The following is a 19,155-nucleotide window of genomic DNA, read 5'->3' on the forward strand; positions in this document are numbered from 1 at the left end:
CCCCCAGGACAGCAGAAGACAGGTCTGAGGAGACACGGCTGGGACAGGATTCACCCAGGAGCACAACACTACATCCCATCCAAGCCATAAAAGGTGATGAAAAAGCTAGGAAAGTAAAACTAAACGCAATTAAGACCTGACTGAGTCTAACAAAATAACGGAAAATGCCATTAGCAAGGCCTAGGCAGCTGTAATTATGTACGGTTTCTCCTGGCGACAAACACAGCAGCTGAGGAGCAAGGGGGGCACAGCCTGAACGGAAACTGGAGAGATATTGTTTAACTGGGGAGGGAGAGAGAGAGAGCGAGAGAGCGAGAGATTGTTTAATTGTGGAGAAAGAGATATTGTTTAATTGTGGCGTGATGGAGTTATTGTGCTCATTTTTTGATCCAGCCAAAGATCAGAGACAAGTGGAGGTGACATTTCTCTCAGTCGGAGAGGCTGAGATAATGAGCTTCACTCAGAGAGAGAGAGAGAGAGAGAGAGAGAGAGAGAGAGAGAGAGAGAGAGAGAGAGATCGAGGGAGACAGAGAGTCCTGGTGTGAGTGTGTGTGATTGTCTAATCCACCTCAGAGCTGCTCTGTAAAACAGTCCTCTCCCTCCTCTATCTTCTTCACTACCATACGAGTGTGAACGCTAGGCTGTCATGTGCACCACCAGGTTGTTTATTTCCTTTAGAATTTGTCTCCTTGGAATTACAATAAGCAGGCATGCCATGTTGTGGTAGGTGGAGGGAGTCTCTCTCCTTCCCTTCTACTCTCTCTCTCTCCATCCTCTCTCTCCTTCCCTTCTACTCTCTCTCTCTCCATCCTCTCTCTCCTAACCACAGCTTTCTGTTTCTCGCCCAGGAGGCAGGGGACAGGGTGACATCTTAAAGACTGTGTTCAGTCACCTGAACACCTGGATTCTGGCTGAACAGAAGTACCTCCCTTCCTGTCACGTGTTACTGACTCCCAAGTCTCCCACTGTACCCTGCTGTTAACACTGCCTCTAACCCTGTCTTTACCACTGCCTCTAAACAGACTCAGCTTCACTCTAACCAAAACAATGACATCAGCCATTCCAGTCCAGTCTGAATACCTGGGTCCTTCCCCCAGCCTCTTCATTTAACAAGGGTGCTTTGGGCTCTTACTGATGACATCACAGGGAGATGTTTGCGGTGCTAAAAGAATATCTCAGATATATTCTTCTCAGGAGGGTTCTTTAATTTAGAAATGGTGATGTGTGTGTGGGGGGTGTTCCTTGGAAAGCTATCAACGATGGAATCATTTTCCAGTGTGATTTCCCCTCACACACACAGACTCACAAACACACCACCACCACAGGGACCTGGAAGGGAACTCATACATAAAAGATGAAAGGTTTGATGGCCTCCTCTGGTCTCAGTGACAGCCAGAGCAGAGCACAGAAACACACACTTTAATGTGACTGAGCTGCAGACCAAGGATCCTCTCCAACACCAGCCCAGACCAGTGTTTCTCTCCAACACCAGCCCAGACCAGTGTTTCTCTCCAACACCAGCCCAGACCAGTGTTTCTCTCCAACACCAGACCAGACCAGTGTTTCTCTCCAACACCAGGCCAGTCTGTTTTTGAGGAGGAGAGCTCACTATTTGGTTTTCTATTCACCATCAGCCCTAGCCGCTAAGTCTGCAACAGACTCTTCAGATCCACCCAGTTGGAATCTAAGCACAGGTTGTTTGCCAGGTTGGTTTGTGGAAAGAGGCGGAACGGTTTCAAAAATGGATCTTTACACAGGCTGTTTTAAAGATGTTGGTTCTAATTCCAAGTGGTGCATTCAGTCCTGACCTCCTTCTCTTCCCCTGGCTGCGGGGACGGAGGGGCCTGTGCTGTTCGGATTTCATTCATATTTCTCTTATGGCAGGTTTATCTCAATTCTTTTCATAAGGCAGAGAGAGAGGTAGAGAAAGAGAGAGGACATGTCTTCTGCCAGAGCATGAGAGACAGACGTGTTTGACTGGAGCCAGAACCTAAGCCTGTCCCAATTTCCTGACACAGACACGATAACATTCCACTGAATCACTTCAAAAGAATGGCATATTCCTGTCGACCAACGCACTCACAACACAGTCACACAACACACTCAAACACACCACATGGAGGGCTGATAGGACCAGACAGGAGGAAGTTGAGATGAAATGTGGTTGCAGGGTTTCCTGCCTAAACAACACACGCCTGCCGCCCAAACTATGTCGTAAAAATAATTGCGATACCCGCAGTTGTCCTGTTTTCTCCCTTCCATTCCAAACCGTGACCAACGCCAGTCTGCTTGCCTGCAGAACGCATTAGTCTATCGCACAAACTACCCCCCCCCCGCGCATTAGTCTAGACTACAGGGCCCCTCTGTACTGATCCGAATGATCCCATCTCATCAATTGTTCAAACTCATCTTTGATGGAAAATATAGTTTTTATGTTGTATTCGCGATGGTTGGCGCTCATGGTTTCCAGCATGTCTTGAGGCAGACAGAGGGGGACTTAGTTGGGGGGTTAATTTTGTTCAAGGAAGCGTTGTTTAAGTTTCTATTGTTGAACTCGTGTTTTATTTTGATATGTGTAGTGTTGGATGTTAGTTCGCTTAGTTCGATTGTTCACACTGAGGTTGAAGGTTAGCTAGCTAGATCGCTAGTCAGGCTGTTAAAGCGCATTGCTGATCCAGTAAGCTTTCGCAGGATGCAGCCTATGAGGTTTAGCACTATCCAAGTCACAATTATTTTCTAGTTGAAAGGAATAAACGTTTCCCATTGCCATGGTTTTCCACCACCTCTTTTTACGTAACTGACAGCTGCAATACGTTCAAACCATAGACGGCATCTGGTTCCAACTCGCTCGCACCTGTGCAGGGCCGGTCCTAGGCAGAGACGACATAGGCAGCATCAAGAGGGGGGCGGCAAATTCCGAAGTTCATCCATTTTCTGATTTTTCTGGATAGTTTGCATTAAAACTGGCATGCATGAATAGAGGTAAGGCTGTCAGTGTGTGCCAGACATTTGGCTCTTGCGGGCCGGATCTGGCCCGCGGGCCGCTGATTGGGGATGGCTGCTGTAGGACATCTCCAATGCCATGGTATGATCTCCGACTCTGCTTAGGCAAAAGATGGATAATGATACATTTATTAATTCATGCCCATTAACCCCTGAAGCAAATTAGATGCGCTTCTATCTTATGTTGTCACGAGTATCTGGCAGTTTTTAGATATAAAATTGGTGATTGGACGGCGAAGATATTAAGGCAGGAGCCATGGAACTGTAAGTTCCCATATTTGGACTGGCCGGCTGGAAAGGTTGTGTAGCCTGCAAAGATGGCGGCGATCCCAAATATCCAACAAGGCGTGACGTATCGTTAACCTACAGGGACGTAACTTCGCATTCTCTATAATCAGTTGAAATCAGGAAATCCAAAAGATCAGAGACAGAATCGTAGATGTTCCAAACAATGACCTTGAACTAGGAAGACAACACACACATTCCAATGACCTTGGACTAGGAAGACAACACACACATTATTTTCCTTTCTTGAGAGACCTTAGAATACGAAAATAATCAAATTCACAGAAAATGTAATTAATGAGTGTACATTCCATTCTTCCTTGGTCAATAAATGGATCCTAATATTCTAGGAACAGGCCTGGGTGTGAACCTTTTAATTGAATATATGGTGTTCAATGGAGCAATCAGGCCAATATCTTGGTAATTAACGCTGGCTAACATCACTACAAGCCTTCTCATGAGGTGCCAAGGTGTCTCGCACAGGGAACACACGTACCACCCAGGCTAAAGCTTTACAGCCGGGCCCTGGGTTTCATTCCGGCCCAGGCCATTCCTTGCATATCATCCCCTCTCTTTCTCTCCATGTCCTGTCAGGAGGAAGAGGGGGGCAGAGCGTGTTGTTCTCCTCCAGAGGAAGAGGAGGGCAGAGCATGTTGTTCTCCTCCAGAGGGGGAGGAGGAGGGCAGAGCGTGTTGTTCTCCTACAGAGGAAGAGGAGGAGGGCAGAGCATGTTGTTCTCCTACAGAGGGGGAGGAGGAGGGCAGAGTGTGTTGTTCTCCTACAGAGGAGGAGGAGGAGGGCAGAGTGTGTTGTTCTCCTCCAGAGGAGAAGGAGGAGGAGGGCAGAGCGTGTTGTTCTCCTACAGAGGAGAAGGAGGAGGAGGGCATAGCGTGTTGTTCTCCTCCAGAGGAGAAGGAGGAGGAGGGCAGAGTGTGTTGTTTTCCTCCAAAGGAGGAGGAGGAGGAGGGCAGAGCGTGTTGTTCTCCTCCAGAGGAGGAGGAGGAGGAGGGCAGAGCGTGTTGTTCTCCTACAGAGGAAGAGGAGGGCAAAGCGTGTTGTTCTCCTCCAGAGGAGAAGGAGGAGGAGGGCAGAGTGTGTTGTTTTCCTCCAGAGGAGGAGGAGGAGGAGGGCAGAGCGTGTTGTTCTCCTCCAGAGGAGGAGGAGGAGGAGGGCAGAGCGTGTTGTTCTCTTACAGAGGAAGAGGAGGGCATAGCGTGTTGTTCTCCTCCAGAGGAGGAGGAGGAGGGCAGAGCGTGTTGTTCTCCTACAGAGGGGGAGGAAGAGGAGGGCAGAGCGTGTTGTTCTCCTACAGAGGGGGAGGAGGAGGAGGGCAGAGCGTGTTGTTCTCCTCCAGAGGGGGAGGAGGAGGGCAGAGCGTGTTGTTCTCCTACAGAGGAAGAGGAGGGCATAGCGTGTTGTTCTCCTCCAGAGGAGGAGGAGGAGGAGGGCAGAGCGTGTTGTTCTCCTACAGAGGAGGAGGAGGAGGAGGGCATAGCGTGTTGTTCTCCTCCAGAGGAGGAGGAGGAGGAGGGCATAGCGTGTTGTTCTCCTCCAGAGGAGGAGGAGGAGGAGGGCATAGCGTGTTGTTCTCCTCCAGAGGAGGAGGAGGGCAGAGTGTGTTGTTTTCCTCCAGAGGAGGAGGAGGAGGAGGGCAGAGCGTGTTGTTCTCCTACAGAGGGGGAGGAGGAGGGCAGAGCGTGTTGTTGTCCTACAGAGGGGGAAGAGGAGGAGAGCAGAGCGGGTTGTTCTCCTACAGAGGGGGAAGAGGAGGAGAGCAAAGCGTGTTGTTTTCCTCCAGAGGAAGAGGAAGAGGAGGAGGGCAGAGCGTGATGTTCTCCTACAGAGGGGGAGGAGGAGGAGGAGGAGCGCAGAGTGTGTTGTTCTCCTACAGAGGAAGAGGAGGGCAGAGCGTGTTGTTCCTGAGCCGAGGTGCCCTGCAGAGCGGACGGGATCAGATAGAATCACATCTAGATGAAGACCTGTGCGAGGAGGTCATGCCCATCTGACTGCTTTAAATTGGCTTCTTTTATCAGCGCTACCAGCGGTGACATATTCCTCCTCCTCCGTGCTGTAGACTCATACAGCCAGGGTGTCCTGTAGGGTGATACAGCCAGGGTGTCCTGTAGGGTGATACAGCCAGGGTGTCCTGTAGGGTGATACAGCCAGGGTGTCCTGTAAGGGTGATACAGCCAGGGTGTCCTGTAGGGTGATACAGCCAGGGTGTCCTGTAGGGTGATAGAGCCAGGGTGTCCTGCTTGCTAACATCAGGCATCTGCTGGTGTGAATCACTGGAGAATGTGGGGATCAGATACAGAACCATGGTCTCTCTCTTCACCTCTCTCCCTTTCTCTCTCCAAATCACACTTTCTCTCTATCTGTTCACTCCAAATATCTCCTATTTAAATCACCCTCTATTCATCTTTCCCTGTTTGTATATACATAAGCGCAGCTAGTTCAGGCAGGGCAGCACGCGTCATGCGCTCATTACCACACCTGTGTTGGCAGCACAAGCCCATTGGGCCACGTCCGATAACACGGCATTAAAAGACGCGCGGATACGCACACACATACAAACTCAGCCCATTTGTTGTATGATCAGTGCTGCTGCCACCATCCCCTTCTCCCCCATGCTGTCTGTATGTTCTATCCTTCAGGGGGACTCTATCTCCATTGCTCCCCTCCCTGCTCTAAGTGCTTCCCTTAGATCATCCACTCCGCCAAAGTCAAACCTACACGTTCATGTCATGTAACAATAAATGCTCGTGATTGTATATAGATTGAATACGTGATTGTCTTGACTGAAATATATATATATATATATAAATATAAATCTCTCAATCTATCTCTACTTCTCAAAATGTATATCTCTAAATCTCCCCCCTCTCTCTCTCTAAATATCCCTCTCTTCCTCTTTGTCTCTATCTAAATCTCTCTACTAAATCTTTATCTCTCTAAATCCCCCCCCCCCTCATCTCTCTCAAAATATTCCTATTTTCTCTTTCTAAATTTTCTCTCTCTCCCTTTCAAAATGTCCAGATATTTCTCTTTCTAAATCTCCTTCTCTTCCTTTCTGCTTCTCATCTCTAGCTCTCTCTGTTCCCTCCCTCCCCCCCCCACCCATCTCTCTCCCTCTCTCAGCTCTGACACTCAGCTGAGATGTTAACCTCCTCCCGTACTGGACCAGAAGCAGTCCCCCAGGCCACATCCTCAACTGTAATTCATTTCCACTAACTCCATTACAAAATGCTACCCGGCAATTTCTTTAATAAATGTGCTGAAGCCGGGATGGAGAGCTTAAAGCTAAACATGCTGATGCAGGCTATTAATCATCTGAGGAAGAATACACAAGATGTGCTAAATAATCACCAACTGACTGTTTCCTTCTCAAGCCGGGTCATGAGTGCTTGTTCTCTTCAGATCGCTCCTCTTGTTCCTCTAATGGAGCCTGCGACCTGCAGTGCTCTGTGAGGGGGGCTCTGTGAGGGGGGCTCTGTGAGGGGGGCTCTGTGAGGGGGGCTCTGTGAGGGGGGCTCTGTGAGGGGGGCTCTCCGTGAGGGGGGCTCCGTGAGGGGGGCTCTGTGAGGGGGCTCTGTGAGGGGGGCTCTGTGAGGGGGCTCTGTGAGGGGGGCTCCGTGAGGGGGGCTCCGTGAGGGGGGCTCTGTGAGGGGGCTCTGTGAGGGGGCTCTGTGAGGGGGGCTCTGTGAGGTGGCTCTGTGAGGGGGGCTCTGTGAGGGGGGTTCTGTGAGGGGGGCTCTGTGAGGGGGGCTCTGTGAGGGGGGCTCTGTGTGGGGGGGGCTCTGTGTGAGGGGGCTCTGTGAGGGGGGCTCTGTGAGGGGGGCTCTGTGAGGGGGGCTCTGTGAGGGGGGCTCCGTGAGGGGGCTCTGTGGAGGCTGGGGAGCCGGGAGGCTGGGAGGCAATGTTGGGACTCTAAGCAGTAGTCATGATAATGAGGAAGGGTGTATTCTCTAACTAAATCCTGAGCCGCAAGTTCCGAGACGTACACACACACACAGTCCGTCGAGGACACAATGATGCCCTGAGCAACAGCTAATCAATGGCCTCCCTAAGTTAGATAGATTCCCACCACCTTACCTTTCTATTTCACATCCACCTTCTCTCTCTCTTTCGATCTCTCTCACTCCCTTGATATCTTTCTCTCTCTCATTCGATATCTTTGTCTCTCTCTCTCCCTCTCACACATATTCTTTCTAGCTCGGTCTCATCTCATAACTCCCTGAATATAGACTCAGATAGACTCAGAATACATAAGTTTGTTTTTTGACTGATTTCTCTCCCACTTTCTCCACCTCTCCTCTTTCTCTTGTTCCCTCTCTCCATCTCTCCCCACGTATGTTTTCCTGTTCTCATTCTCCTAATGTCTGCTATTTTCTGCTAAACCCTCTTCTCCCGTTGACCCAGAGCCTGAGAGGAGTGCGGGAGCCTGCCAACGGTGTCTTTTGTACCCAGCGTGATTACGGCTGCAGTTGCTCCATGGTTGGAGGACTGCACACATGCCCTGGGGACCACATCTATCTTGTAACAGGTCCAGCAATCAAGCTGCATTTATGCTGCCATAGCTGAAAATACCTAATAATAATACGGTGAAAATATCTTTGAAAAACACTCCACTGAACAGCTTTAAAGCCTTCAATAACATACCAGTTCACAATAGGCCAATCAACAACATGAGGAACGTAGTTCCTTGATTCTCATTTTGATGAGTGTATTAGTGTGTTTTCAGGGACATGCAGAGATATCGGCAGACTTTTTGACTTTTCTGCAGCAGAAAGAATGCTTTTCCAGAAGAAAAGGTCAACAGTTTGTGCTTGAAGGGTTCTCGTGGAACAGCTTTTTATTGAGAAGCTGGAGCTCTTATTAATGTTTCAACCTGAATCCCATAGGAAACACAGGACATCCTATTAGCCCAACACTGGCTTGCTAGTCCTCCAGGCACACAATCATTTTAAATTAAACCCTTCCTGCTATTCCAGAATGATTCCTGCTCCAGTCCTCGCTAGACTCTACAGGCGGGGGAGAAGCATCTGCTACTGAGGACAAATTAAATGTGGAGTAATTATCAGACAGCTCCCAGGACTCCCTGGCGCAACACCACCGGAATTGTGTCACGGCGCGAGGTGCTCCCGCTACCACAGCCACAGGCCTGCATGCAGTTAGTTACAAACATTTCTCCAACCGTTAGTCAATCCGAAAAACGAAAGGAAATTAAAAAGATAATCGTCAAAACGTAATCTTTGGCACTGTGCAGAACAGTTCACTTTGTAAACAAGGAGTAGAAAAAGGCCACTACCTCGAAATAAGAAGGCTCTGCTGTTGTTGTGAAGTCCAGCCACTTGGGTAACTCCATAGGTCGCGTTGGCCAAGTCAAGTTCATTGATGATATCGATCTGGTAATCGGGATCTACACCAAAGACCAAAACTGTAGACAAAACGTAAAGACAGTCACACAGTCGCCTGGTCTAACGTCGAGGAAACAGAAGTCAGTGTGTTTGGGGGATGTTGCGTTGCCTAGACTACCTGTATTTGGTGGCACTGGTTCCTTTTTGTAACCCAAGATCTATTTTGTCGATGTACTTTAATATTTGAGTCTTAACGTGACTTATTGTTTACTAAATTCGTGAAAATGCATGTCACTGCCTACTACTCAGGGACACAGGTAGACGGCAGGGGACATTCAAAATGACATGCCACGAAATGTGATAAGAGGTTTAAAATGTTCGCAATGCTGGTTTATCTGAAAATTAACTAGAGGTCTCGGTATCTCGTCTCTGTAAGAATGCAATAGGATTTCTAAAATGTAAGAACTGCGCTGCAACCGTAGGCTGGCCGTTCGGTTGAGCCGTTTGTCATGCGCGTGTCACCTGTCTGCTGGTACGGAGGACTTGTGTGCGGTTGCAGAAACGAACCAAAATATTTAGCATTTTTAAGTGCTGTCGCTATACTCTGACTGTCCACAGAAAAGCCGAGAGAATAATAAACAATATAACCGGCACCCTGCATTTCAAGTTACGTTGAGAAAACGCCCAAAATCCAAAAGCTGGCGCTCAAGGTGCGAATCAGAGAGAGCGCGCGTAGCCTACTGCCCTCATAAAAGGGTTAATACGCGCTGACAAATTGTCTTATTGTCGATAATTATCGTGTGACACCTACCTGGTTTGGTAACTAGGAAGAAGGATAACAATACCACGGTAAAATCCATTTGTGTGAAGTTGCGTTGTATAGTTTCCTAGAGATATCCGACGCCGCGTGCTCTGCTGGCAATCCGCACTGACCTGCTCCTCAGTCGCTGTAGATCTGATCCTCTCACCGGCGTGGCGAGGAGAGATTTGGAGCGTTCCACATCAAGGGGGTAGAGGTTCCGTTAACAGGGCAGTAAATTAGGCTAGCTATTACCGCAAACAACAACTCTGTGTTGTACGAGATGAAAACGTTGAAATAATGCAGTTACAATTATGCATTCACTTGGATTTTCCGTCAACCATTCAGAGGATATTTTGTATTAAAAGACACGTTCCCCTTCACTTGCCATAGACAGAGCCAATCCTGGAGGGCTTTCTGTTGCTCGGAAAAGTCACGGGAATTTATATTCTTATCAAGGTATTCTGGATCTACAATCACAACGATAATCTCGAAGTTTGTCTCGTCCAGTTGATGAAGTAGCATTATCTGGGGACAGTAACACTACACTTTTTTTGTGTGTGTGTGTGGGGGGGGGAGTCGGTATACAGTTCTATAAAATAAAGTATAACCTTAATTTCATGCTAATGAGAGATGTATTGACAGAAGGGTGATAGAAACGATTTGTTGAGGAGTGTGCACTAGCCTGCACACTCTCTCTCTCCTCCTCTCCTCCTCCCTCCTCTCCTTCTCCCTCCTCTCCTCCTCACCCCTGGGAGTCTCTCAGGTTCTCCCTCTCGCCCTTGGGGCCTGGCCTGCAGGGGGCCGTTCATCACAGCCCTCTACAGTTCCTGCAGCTCTCATTTGTGTACACTGTCATGTTGTCTAGGTAACATCAAGCAGCACAAGGTGTAGAGAACAATGCATGTGTTCAGCCATCATGACTGCTCAGGGTCCAGACATGTGACATCCGTTCAGAGAGGGACGCCACGCGGCTGAGCTGCAGTGTGATGATGTGGTGGACACACACACACTTTTACCCTCCACACACACTCTTACCCTCCACACACACTCTTACCCTCCACACACACACTCTTACCCTCCACACACACACTCTTACCCTCCACACACACACTCTTACCCTCCACACACACACTCTTACCCTCCACACACACACTCTTACCCTCCACACACACTCCTTCGGCACTGCCTCCCCCACACACACATCCCCTCCCCCACCCCCTCCCGACCCTCGTAAACATCACCTGACCTAAAGCGTGATGCTCCTCCCACTAGGGTGAGAGGGTGAGGATCTCCAGCAGGGTGAGAGGGTGATGCTCCTCTCACCAGGGTGAGAGGGTGAGGATCTCCAGCAGGGTGAGAGGGTGATGCTCCTCTCACCAGGGTGAGAGGGTGAGGATCTCCAGCAGGGTGAGAGGGTGATGCTCCTCCCACCAGGGTGAGAGGGTGAGGATCTCCAGCAGGGTGAGAGGGTGAGGATCTCCAGCAGGGTGAGAGGGTGATGCTCCTCCTACTAGGGTGAGAGGGTGAGGATCTCCAGCAGGGTGAGAGGGTGAGGATCTCCACCAGGGTGAGAGGGTGAGGATCTCCAGCAGGGTGAGAGGGTGAGGATCTCCACCAGGGTGAGAGGGTGAGGATCTCCAGCAGGGTGAGAGGGTGAGGATCTCCAGCAGGGTGAGACATCTGACCATGAGGATGTCCAGCGTTTCAGGACGCAAGCAGACAGACATTTCATCTGAGGCCTGGAACTCAGGGCTGCTCTTGGGAAACACAGTGCCTTTCATAACCCTGCCCAGAGGCAAGCATGCTTTCAGCAGCAAGCATTAGAACCTCGCTGCTACATCAACAGGCTGTACTTATGATACGTTCTCTGCTACATCTTTTAAAACACGTCGTATTCTGAAGGGGGTGAAAGTCAATTATTTTAATTGGAGCCACAGTTCCAAAAGAGATCTGCTTATATTCCCGCCCTTGTCTTCCTAGCAGTGGAATTATGTGACTGTGTGGTTGCAGTTTTAGTGAAGCAGCAACCAGTTTGTCAGTAGATGTGTCCTCATGGAGCAGATGGTGTCAAGCTGTGTGTTTTCTTGATGAGTCCCTAGCCCAGCCACCAGAGGAGGGAGGGTTTGGAGGGCTCAGCCCTACATCTCAACTGTTTGACTTCTTCATCCGCTAATGAACAGCCTTGCATGACTAAATTAGCTGTTTGTGTCATCTGGCTTCTGGCTATCTCGTCTGAGAGGACAAATCACAGCTGCTAGACAGTAGCTCGGTGGTTAGACTTTGGATCAAGAGCTTGAAGGTTCAAATCCACCCCTCCAAAGTACATTGGTTTGGATGACAGTGTCTGCTGATTGAACAGGCTGTATGACGAAACAGGGTTCATGTGTGAGGAGGCTGGTAGCTTTATTGTTGTTCATATCACCATCTGATCATCACAATAACCCCTCTGAGTCATCACCCAGCTCATCTCCATGTTTACACCTGGGAGCAGCTGAACTGCTGACAGCAGTCTATAATTACTTAGATTGACGGACGGACTGGCATCAGTTTCATTTGCACCATTAGATCTTAGCTTAGCTTTTGTCAGGTCAGTTTGCTCTTTGACTGACAAGGTGGGAGAACGCTGAACATATTAACATGGACAAGAAGTCAAGCTTTGTGTGAGATAAACAGAAGTCCTCTCTGATGCCCGGGTGGTTTTATCATCTGTGTTTCTCTCATCATGGAACAGCAGTTGATACTGGCAATAAATTAGCTAACGCTTTCAAGTCCAAGGGTTATGGGGAAGAACTGACTCCACTTTTTCACTCAAGTTAAAGTAAAGAAGTGTGACTCTGACATATACCTGAGTAAACAGTAACCATGACTACTTCCTGTTTTAGTGTCACGCTGGTAACTGGACCTCACATCATATTAATACATTAATACAAAAAGAGACTATTTGCCAAGAATCCATCGCTAACTCTCTCATCCAAAGAGAAGAAGTGTACCTTTTTTCAATACTTTTTTCAAAATAATATTTTTACCTATAGAAACTTTTTGTTTTCTAAACTTTTGACCGAAAATATTTGTTGAAAATATTTGTCCGAAAATATTAGTTTAAAATATTAGTCTAAAATATTAGGCGCAACTATTTGTTGGAAAATATATTTAAAAAAAATATTATAAAAATAAATTGGAAACATTATTTTCCCCAAAAATAGTTGACTATTTACCTAAAAAGTTTCAAAATAGATCTTCTAACAAATATTTCCCCCCAAAAAAATTCTAACATATTTCCTAATAATATATGTACTTTTTTTTCAAACCAAATTTTCCTAACAATGTTTTCAACAAATATTTTCCTAACAATGTTTTCAAAAAATGGTTAAAAAATATTTTCACAATTTTATTTTATTTTTTCACACACATGGTCAAATACAGTGACACACAATACAGCTCATATAAGGATGTATTTGAGGATATCATACAGCTCTTATATGGATGTCTCAGTAGTCATCAATTAATTATTCTACTGCAGTCAAGCCTGCAACACTCCTCTACAGGAGAGAGAGAGGAGTCCATGAAAAAGAGATACTGAGGAAGGTGAGGAGAGAGGGGCCCTGATAGAGAGATACTGAGGAGAATGAGGAGAGAGGGGCCATGAAAGAGAGATACTGAGGAGAATGAGGAGAGAGGGACCATGAAAGAGAGATACTGAGGAGAGAGAGGAGAGAGGATGCCCATGATTGGCAGCAGTATGAATGTGTTTGGTATTAGCTGCTCTAATTGAGTCCCGTTCTCCAGATTGCTAGCCGGCCGCGTGGCCCAGCTGGTTCCAATCTGCTCCAGTCAGCCCAATCCCCCCCTCCCCCCTCCTCCTCCCCCCTCCAGACCTGCAGAAGGTCAAGTACCCACACTAAGCAGTACCAGCCTATCAGAGAGCGGAGAGGCCGCAGGGCACAGGATTGGACATCAACAGAATTGACCCCCAAAACATGAGTGGCTGTGAGAGGCACTGGGAAGCCAGGAAAAGCTCATTTTCCACAGGTCTTAGCTGGCTGGCAGACCCTGCATCAGATCCCCTAGCAGAGAGACCCACCGGAGAGCATGGCTGGTCTCTCCTCTAGCAGAGAGACCCACAGGAGAGCATGCTGGTCTCTCCCCTAGCAGAGAGACCCACCAGAGAGCATGGCTGGTCTCTCCCCTAGCAGAGAGACCCACAGGAGAGCATGCTGGTCTCTCCCCTAGCAGAGAGACCCACAGGAGAGCACGGCTGGTCTCTCTCCTAGCAGAGAGACCCACAGGAGAGCATGACTGGTGCAGGGAGCTCTGTTGAAGAGGGGTAGATGAATGATTCTGCTCTAGATCCATTTGACATGACAGCACCATCAGAGCATCTGTCCATCAGTCAGTCATTACGTCCATTCTTGGCTTGTTGGGTTTATCTGATCAGACAAAACACCTTGTATCTCCAATGGTGCACGCCAGACAATTTGACAAATTGAGCTCATTGTTGGAAAGATGCCCTCTTTTTTTACTGGCAAACTGATGTAGATATCAGATGTAGTTTACCTGGCAGAATATTGTCCTGTTCTATGAACGTGTTTTGAATTCAGCAGTCCGACAAATTCATGTACAGTATATATTTTAACATTTCGATCCCAACGCCTGTGTTTGCAATGTGTCTTTTAAACAGGCGTTGAGATTCTGCCAAGTTATACAGTCTGCATGGTGGATTTCCATAACAGATTCGCTTTTCATATTCTCTAAAGGTCACTCTCTCCTGGCTTCACTGGCCTCACCTGTATCCACCTCTAACAGCTTCTGACCTCCCACCCACACACACACATGCAGGAATGCATACACATGCACGCACACACACACACACACATGCACGCACACACACACACATACATACACACACAAGCACACAGATATATACACACACATACACAAGCACACAAACACATCTAGCAGGCTGCGAGGCCCAGGTCAGAGATGGAGCCATCTCTATTCAGATGTGAGAGTTCTGCTCTGTTGAGCTAAACACTGACACAGGTGAAGCACAATTAGCTCTCTCTCTCTCTCTCTTTCTCTCTCTCTGTCAAACACATGCTCTTCATTCTTTCTCTTTCTCTCTCCTTTCCGTTCCTCTCTCCTTCTCTGTCTCCCTCTCTCTGTCTCAGACACAAACCCCTTCTCTCCCTCTCCCTCTCCCTCTCCCTCTCCCTCTCCCTCTCCCTCTCCCTCTCCCTCTCCGTCTCCGTCTCCGTCTCCGTCTCCGTCTCCGTCTCCGTCTCCGTCTCCGTCTCCGTCTCCGTCTCCGTCTCCCTCGCTCTCGCTCTCTCTCTCTCTCTCTCTCTCTCTCTCTCTCTCTCTCTCTCTCTCTCTCTCTCTCTGTCTCTCTCTCGCTCTCTCTCTCTGTCTCTCTCTCTCTCGCTCTCTCTCTCCCTAATCAATTTTAGGATCAGAGGACAATACACCCTATTAGCCAGTGTAATTATTTAAAATAATTACGATCACAAGGATGCAGAACAAACCCCCCAAACAAGCTCAAATGTCAACATGGGGAAGGGGAGGGGGGGAAGGGGGAAGGGGAGGGGGAGACTCCCCCCCCCACCATCACTCACTAATCAGTCTCAAACTGTGAGATACCACACACACATACCACACAGTACCACACACATACCACACGATGGGCGCTTTTCAACACCACAAGAGCCCAACTCATCTGCTGACGACTGGTCCTGGTCCTATTGTGAAACTCAATTTCAGTCGTGCGGGTTGTCTCTGGATGGCAATTGGAAAAAAGAAAGTATGAACAATTTTCCACTTCAAATAAAAGAGCGAGAGAGAGAGAGAGACAGAGAGAGAGAGAGAGAGACAGAGAGAGACAGAGAGAGAGAGAGAGAGAGAGAAAAAGGAACCCTATTCCAGACTCTCAATCTCAACCAGGAAGAAGTGTGTTCTTGCTGCCTGGAGTTTTAGATGTAATTTTACAGCACCTCAGCAACCTGACCCAGTTTCCCTGTCACTTTGTTCAGGAGAAGGTAAACATGCTTTCCAGATCGGGAGCGAGACCCAGAGAGGAGTCCACACAGGAAGTGGGACGAGGGGGAGGAGTCCACACAGGAAGTGGGACGAGGGGGAGGAGTCCACACAGGAAGTGGGACGAGGGGGAAGAGTCCACACAGGAAGTGGGATGAGGGGAGAAGTCCACACAGGAAGTGGGACGAGGGGGAGGAGTCCACACAGGAAGTGGGATGAGGGGGAGGAGTCCACACAGGAAGTGGGACGAGGGGGAGGAGTCCACACAGGAAGTGGGACGAGGGGGAAGAGTCCACACAGGAAGTGGGACGAGGGGGAGAAGTCCACACAGGAAGTGGGACGAGGGGGAAGGGTCCACACAGGAAGTGGGACGAGGGGGAGAAGTCCACACAGGAAGTGGGATGAGGGGGAGGAGTCCACACAGGAAGTGGGACGAGGGGTAAGAGTCCACACAGGAAGTGGGACGAGGGGGAGGAGTCCACAAAGGAAGTAGGGACAGTAAACAGCTCAGGAACACACAATCACATCCTGGGTACGAGGCCCAGAAGGCAGCAGGGGGCTGCTGGTCTGATCACAGGCTGTGCTGAGATGCTACTGGAGACCCTTAGTGATTAACACCTGCAGTGCTCTGCTGGCAAAACACCAGGCAGTAGTGATGTGTGTTCCTGTTGTGTGACACAAACACACGTGAGACAGAAATAGGTAATGTCTGCTGCTGCCTGTGAGAGGAGTGTTCCTCCTGGTCACCTGGCATATCTGTGGGGGGGGGGGGGTTGGCATATGTCTCCACCAGTATCCCATCAAGCTTCACCTCGTCATGATACAACAGCGCACTGCCTTGGTGTGGGTGACATGTTCCTGAGCCGTGAGGGAGAAATAGCGGCAGGAGAGAGGTCTCTCAGCGAGGAGTCTCAGCTTGAAAACACCCCCAGTATTCTCCAGGGCAGAGATACAAGCACCCCAGAGCTGACACACAACCGAGTCAGCGTTGTCTCTGACTCACCGATGCCTCCCCCTCTCACTCTGAAGTTACTAATTTCTCTGTTATTATTACAGCCCAACTCTTAAAGAACAATGATTATTCAACATTAAACTTGACTGACATTCAGACATAACAATTTTACAACCCAAAAAGTCTCCATTCATCCTGGCTCTTGCTTGTCAATCTAGCAAAGAATAATTACTACGTACGAGGAAACATTTCCTTGAGAAATAAGTGTGTGTGGAGTTCTTCTGGTACAATATTTACACTATGACACCAGAATTGCTCACTGTGCAGCCTTGACAGAATAATGCATCTCCATGAGTTCCAGCACAGTTTATTATATTCTTTTCAACCCTACCAGCTTTTTTTACATATTTATATTTACAACTTTTTTGGGACAGTCAGATTTTTTACTGCTCAAACTCAAATGGAAAGATGTTTGGGTAAGAAAGGAACTGAAAGAGTTACTTTTGCAGGCTGCTGCAGTAGCTTCGAAGGCGCCTGCTGGAGTGATGTGGAAGAAGGACTGGGTGTCTTGCCTGCCCACAGATCTGACAGGGATTCTGCTCATGACGCTCTCATAAGAACCGTGTTCTCATACTCCTCCTCACACAATTAGAACCTCTTTTGTGGTGGCCAATTAAGGCTCAGGTCTAATTGAAGATGTGTGCGGTTGTGTTATATGATTATTAAAAAGCTGTACTGTTGCTGTTTAGGTTTAATGGGCTGAGTGTTGTGAAATGCTGGGGTGATGTAACAGCAGGGCTGGGACACAGAGGATCTGGCACCAGCAGGACCAGCCACGCGGACCAGCCTACCCACCAATTAGCAGCTTCACACACTGCACAGGCTGTTGATGAGGGCAGGATAGTGAGAAAAGTAAGAAGGTGGTAACCCCACACACCAGCTCTCCCTCCACCCCTGAACACATCTGCCCCCTCTGGAGGAAGGGGGGGAGGAGGAGGAGATAAGGAGGACAAAGAGGGGGAGGGGGAAGAGGGACAGGAATAGGAGGAGGTGGAGGAAAAGAGGGGGAAGAGAAACGGGTAGATGTGAAGCACAGCAAAGGAGAGGAGAGGGGAGGAGAGGAGAGGAGAGGAGAGGGGAGGGGAGGGGAGGGGAGGGGAGGGGAGGGGAGGGGAGGGGAGGGGAGGGGAGGGGAGGGGAGGGGAGGGGAGGAAAGGAAAGGAGAGGAGAGGGGAGGGGAGGGGGGGGAGGGGAGGGGGGGAGGGGAGGGGGGGAGGGGCAGAACCCAGTTCCAAACAGGCCCAGGTGGAGAGCCTATCCCTGGCATGTTAGCCCCTCCTCTGTAAGCCCCTCCTCTCAAGGAAAACTGAGACTGCTAAACAGCTTTCAATTTACTTTTGATCATGTTTGTTTCTCTTTTCATTTCCTTAACTCTCTGTTAATGAAGTACACACACACATTTATACACCCACACTAAACACACACACATACGCACACACACAAACATAATGTGATAAACACACACACAGAGGCTATTTACCAGCTGTACCTGTACTCTCTCACCCCCCAGGGAGAGACACATCCCCCAGGCTATCTCTGTTCCAATCCCCCTCTCTCAGGGTGTATGTGGATGGAACCACAGTTTGGTCCCTGCAGCGAGGAACACACTGTTAACATCAGCTCCTGCTGAATCACCAGGCTGAGATTAGTGGTTAGAGACACACAGGGGGGAGTCACACACACACACACTCCGGTTTACATGCTATATAGCGAAAACTAACCTTAACTGTCAACATCATGAAGTGTAGCTGTGTTGAGGTGCACTCAGAGGTGGTTAGGAGAGTTTGAGACTGAAGTGGTCTGTGTGAAAGGCAACTGTTTACTTTGAGGCGGATGCACATTCATTTACAGTAATCTTCTTTTTTATTTATTTGCTTTGCTATACCACCACCTCTCCACATTCCTTACCTTGCCTGGGTGGGGCAAACACTGTGATCTGTTGGCTAAAGCACAAAACACACACACACACATAGACAGGGAAAGAGAGGGAGAGAGGGGGAGGGGAGAGAGAGGGGGAGAAAGGGAGAAAGAGGGAGTGAAGGGGAGAGAGGGAGAGAGGGGGAGAGGGAGAGAAGGAGAGAGAGTGAGAGAGAGATGGAGAGATGGAGAGAGAGGGAGAGAGAGAGGGAGAGAGAGGGAGGGAGAGAGGGAGTCAGGAGAGCGTGAAGCTGACATCCCAGACACTGCCCCAGTCAGGGGCGGAGGTGTGGGAGGGGGTTGTTAGATGATGAGAGTTAAGCAGGGGGAGAAGACAGGAGAGGAGTGTGGTGATCGTCTAGGACTCATATAGTCTCTGCTATCCAGTGGCCTGCTAGCCTGGCTGCTAGGACTCATATAGTCTCTGCTATCCAGCGGCCTGCTAGCCTGGCTGCCAGACCAACTTCTCCGAAATGCCGAGGAGGCATTTGTTTTACGAGTTCGGTTGAAACACGCCCCGTAGTCACAGCCCAACGGACAGTTTTCAGACTCATATTCTGACTAGAATGATGAGTATGACAAGGTCAGGCTAGTGCCCTGCAGACAGCACTAGCATGTTTCTTGTCATAGAGACACTGAGGTTCACGTCACGACGCCCAGAGGAAAGGCTGCAGACCAGCTTCTGAGACTGCTGGACTTACAGTAATACAGTATTGTTTAATCTTCTGAACAGTGAACGTGAGTTTTAA

The 19,155-nt window shown here is 48.9% G+C and overlaps 1 protein-coding gene across 1 annotated transcript in view; it reads right to left on the minus strand.

Moving 5' to 3' along the window:
• LOC124482086 (protein kinase C-binding protein NELL1-like) overlaps nt 1-9,587 on the minus strand; it is a 135,694-nt gene extending 126,107 nt beyond the window's left edge. The window contains 2 exon segments of the mRNA XM_047042439.1: nt 8,597-8,725; nt 9,457-9,587. Of these exon segments, the coding sequence (XP_046898395.1) occupies nt 8,597-8,725; nt 9,457-9,505 (178 nt within the window). The 5' untranslated portion in view covers nt 9,506-9,587.
• Nucleotides 9,588-19,155: the final 9,568 nt, after the last annotated feature.

Source organism: Hypomesus transpacificus, chromosome 19 (genome assembly GCF_021917145.1).
Source record: "Hypomesus transpacificus isolate Combined female chromosome 19, fHypTra1, whole genome shotgun sequence".
Taxonomy (NCBI): Eukaryota; Metazoa; Chordata; class Actinopteri; order Osmeriformes; family Osmeridae; genus Hypomesus; species Hypomesus transpacificus.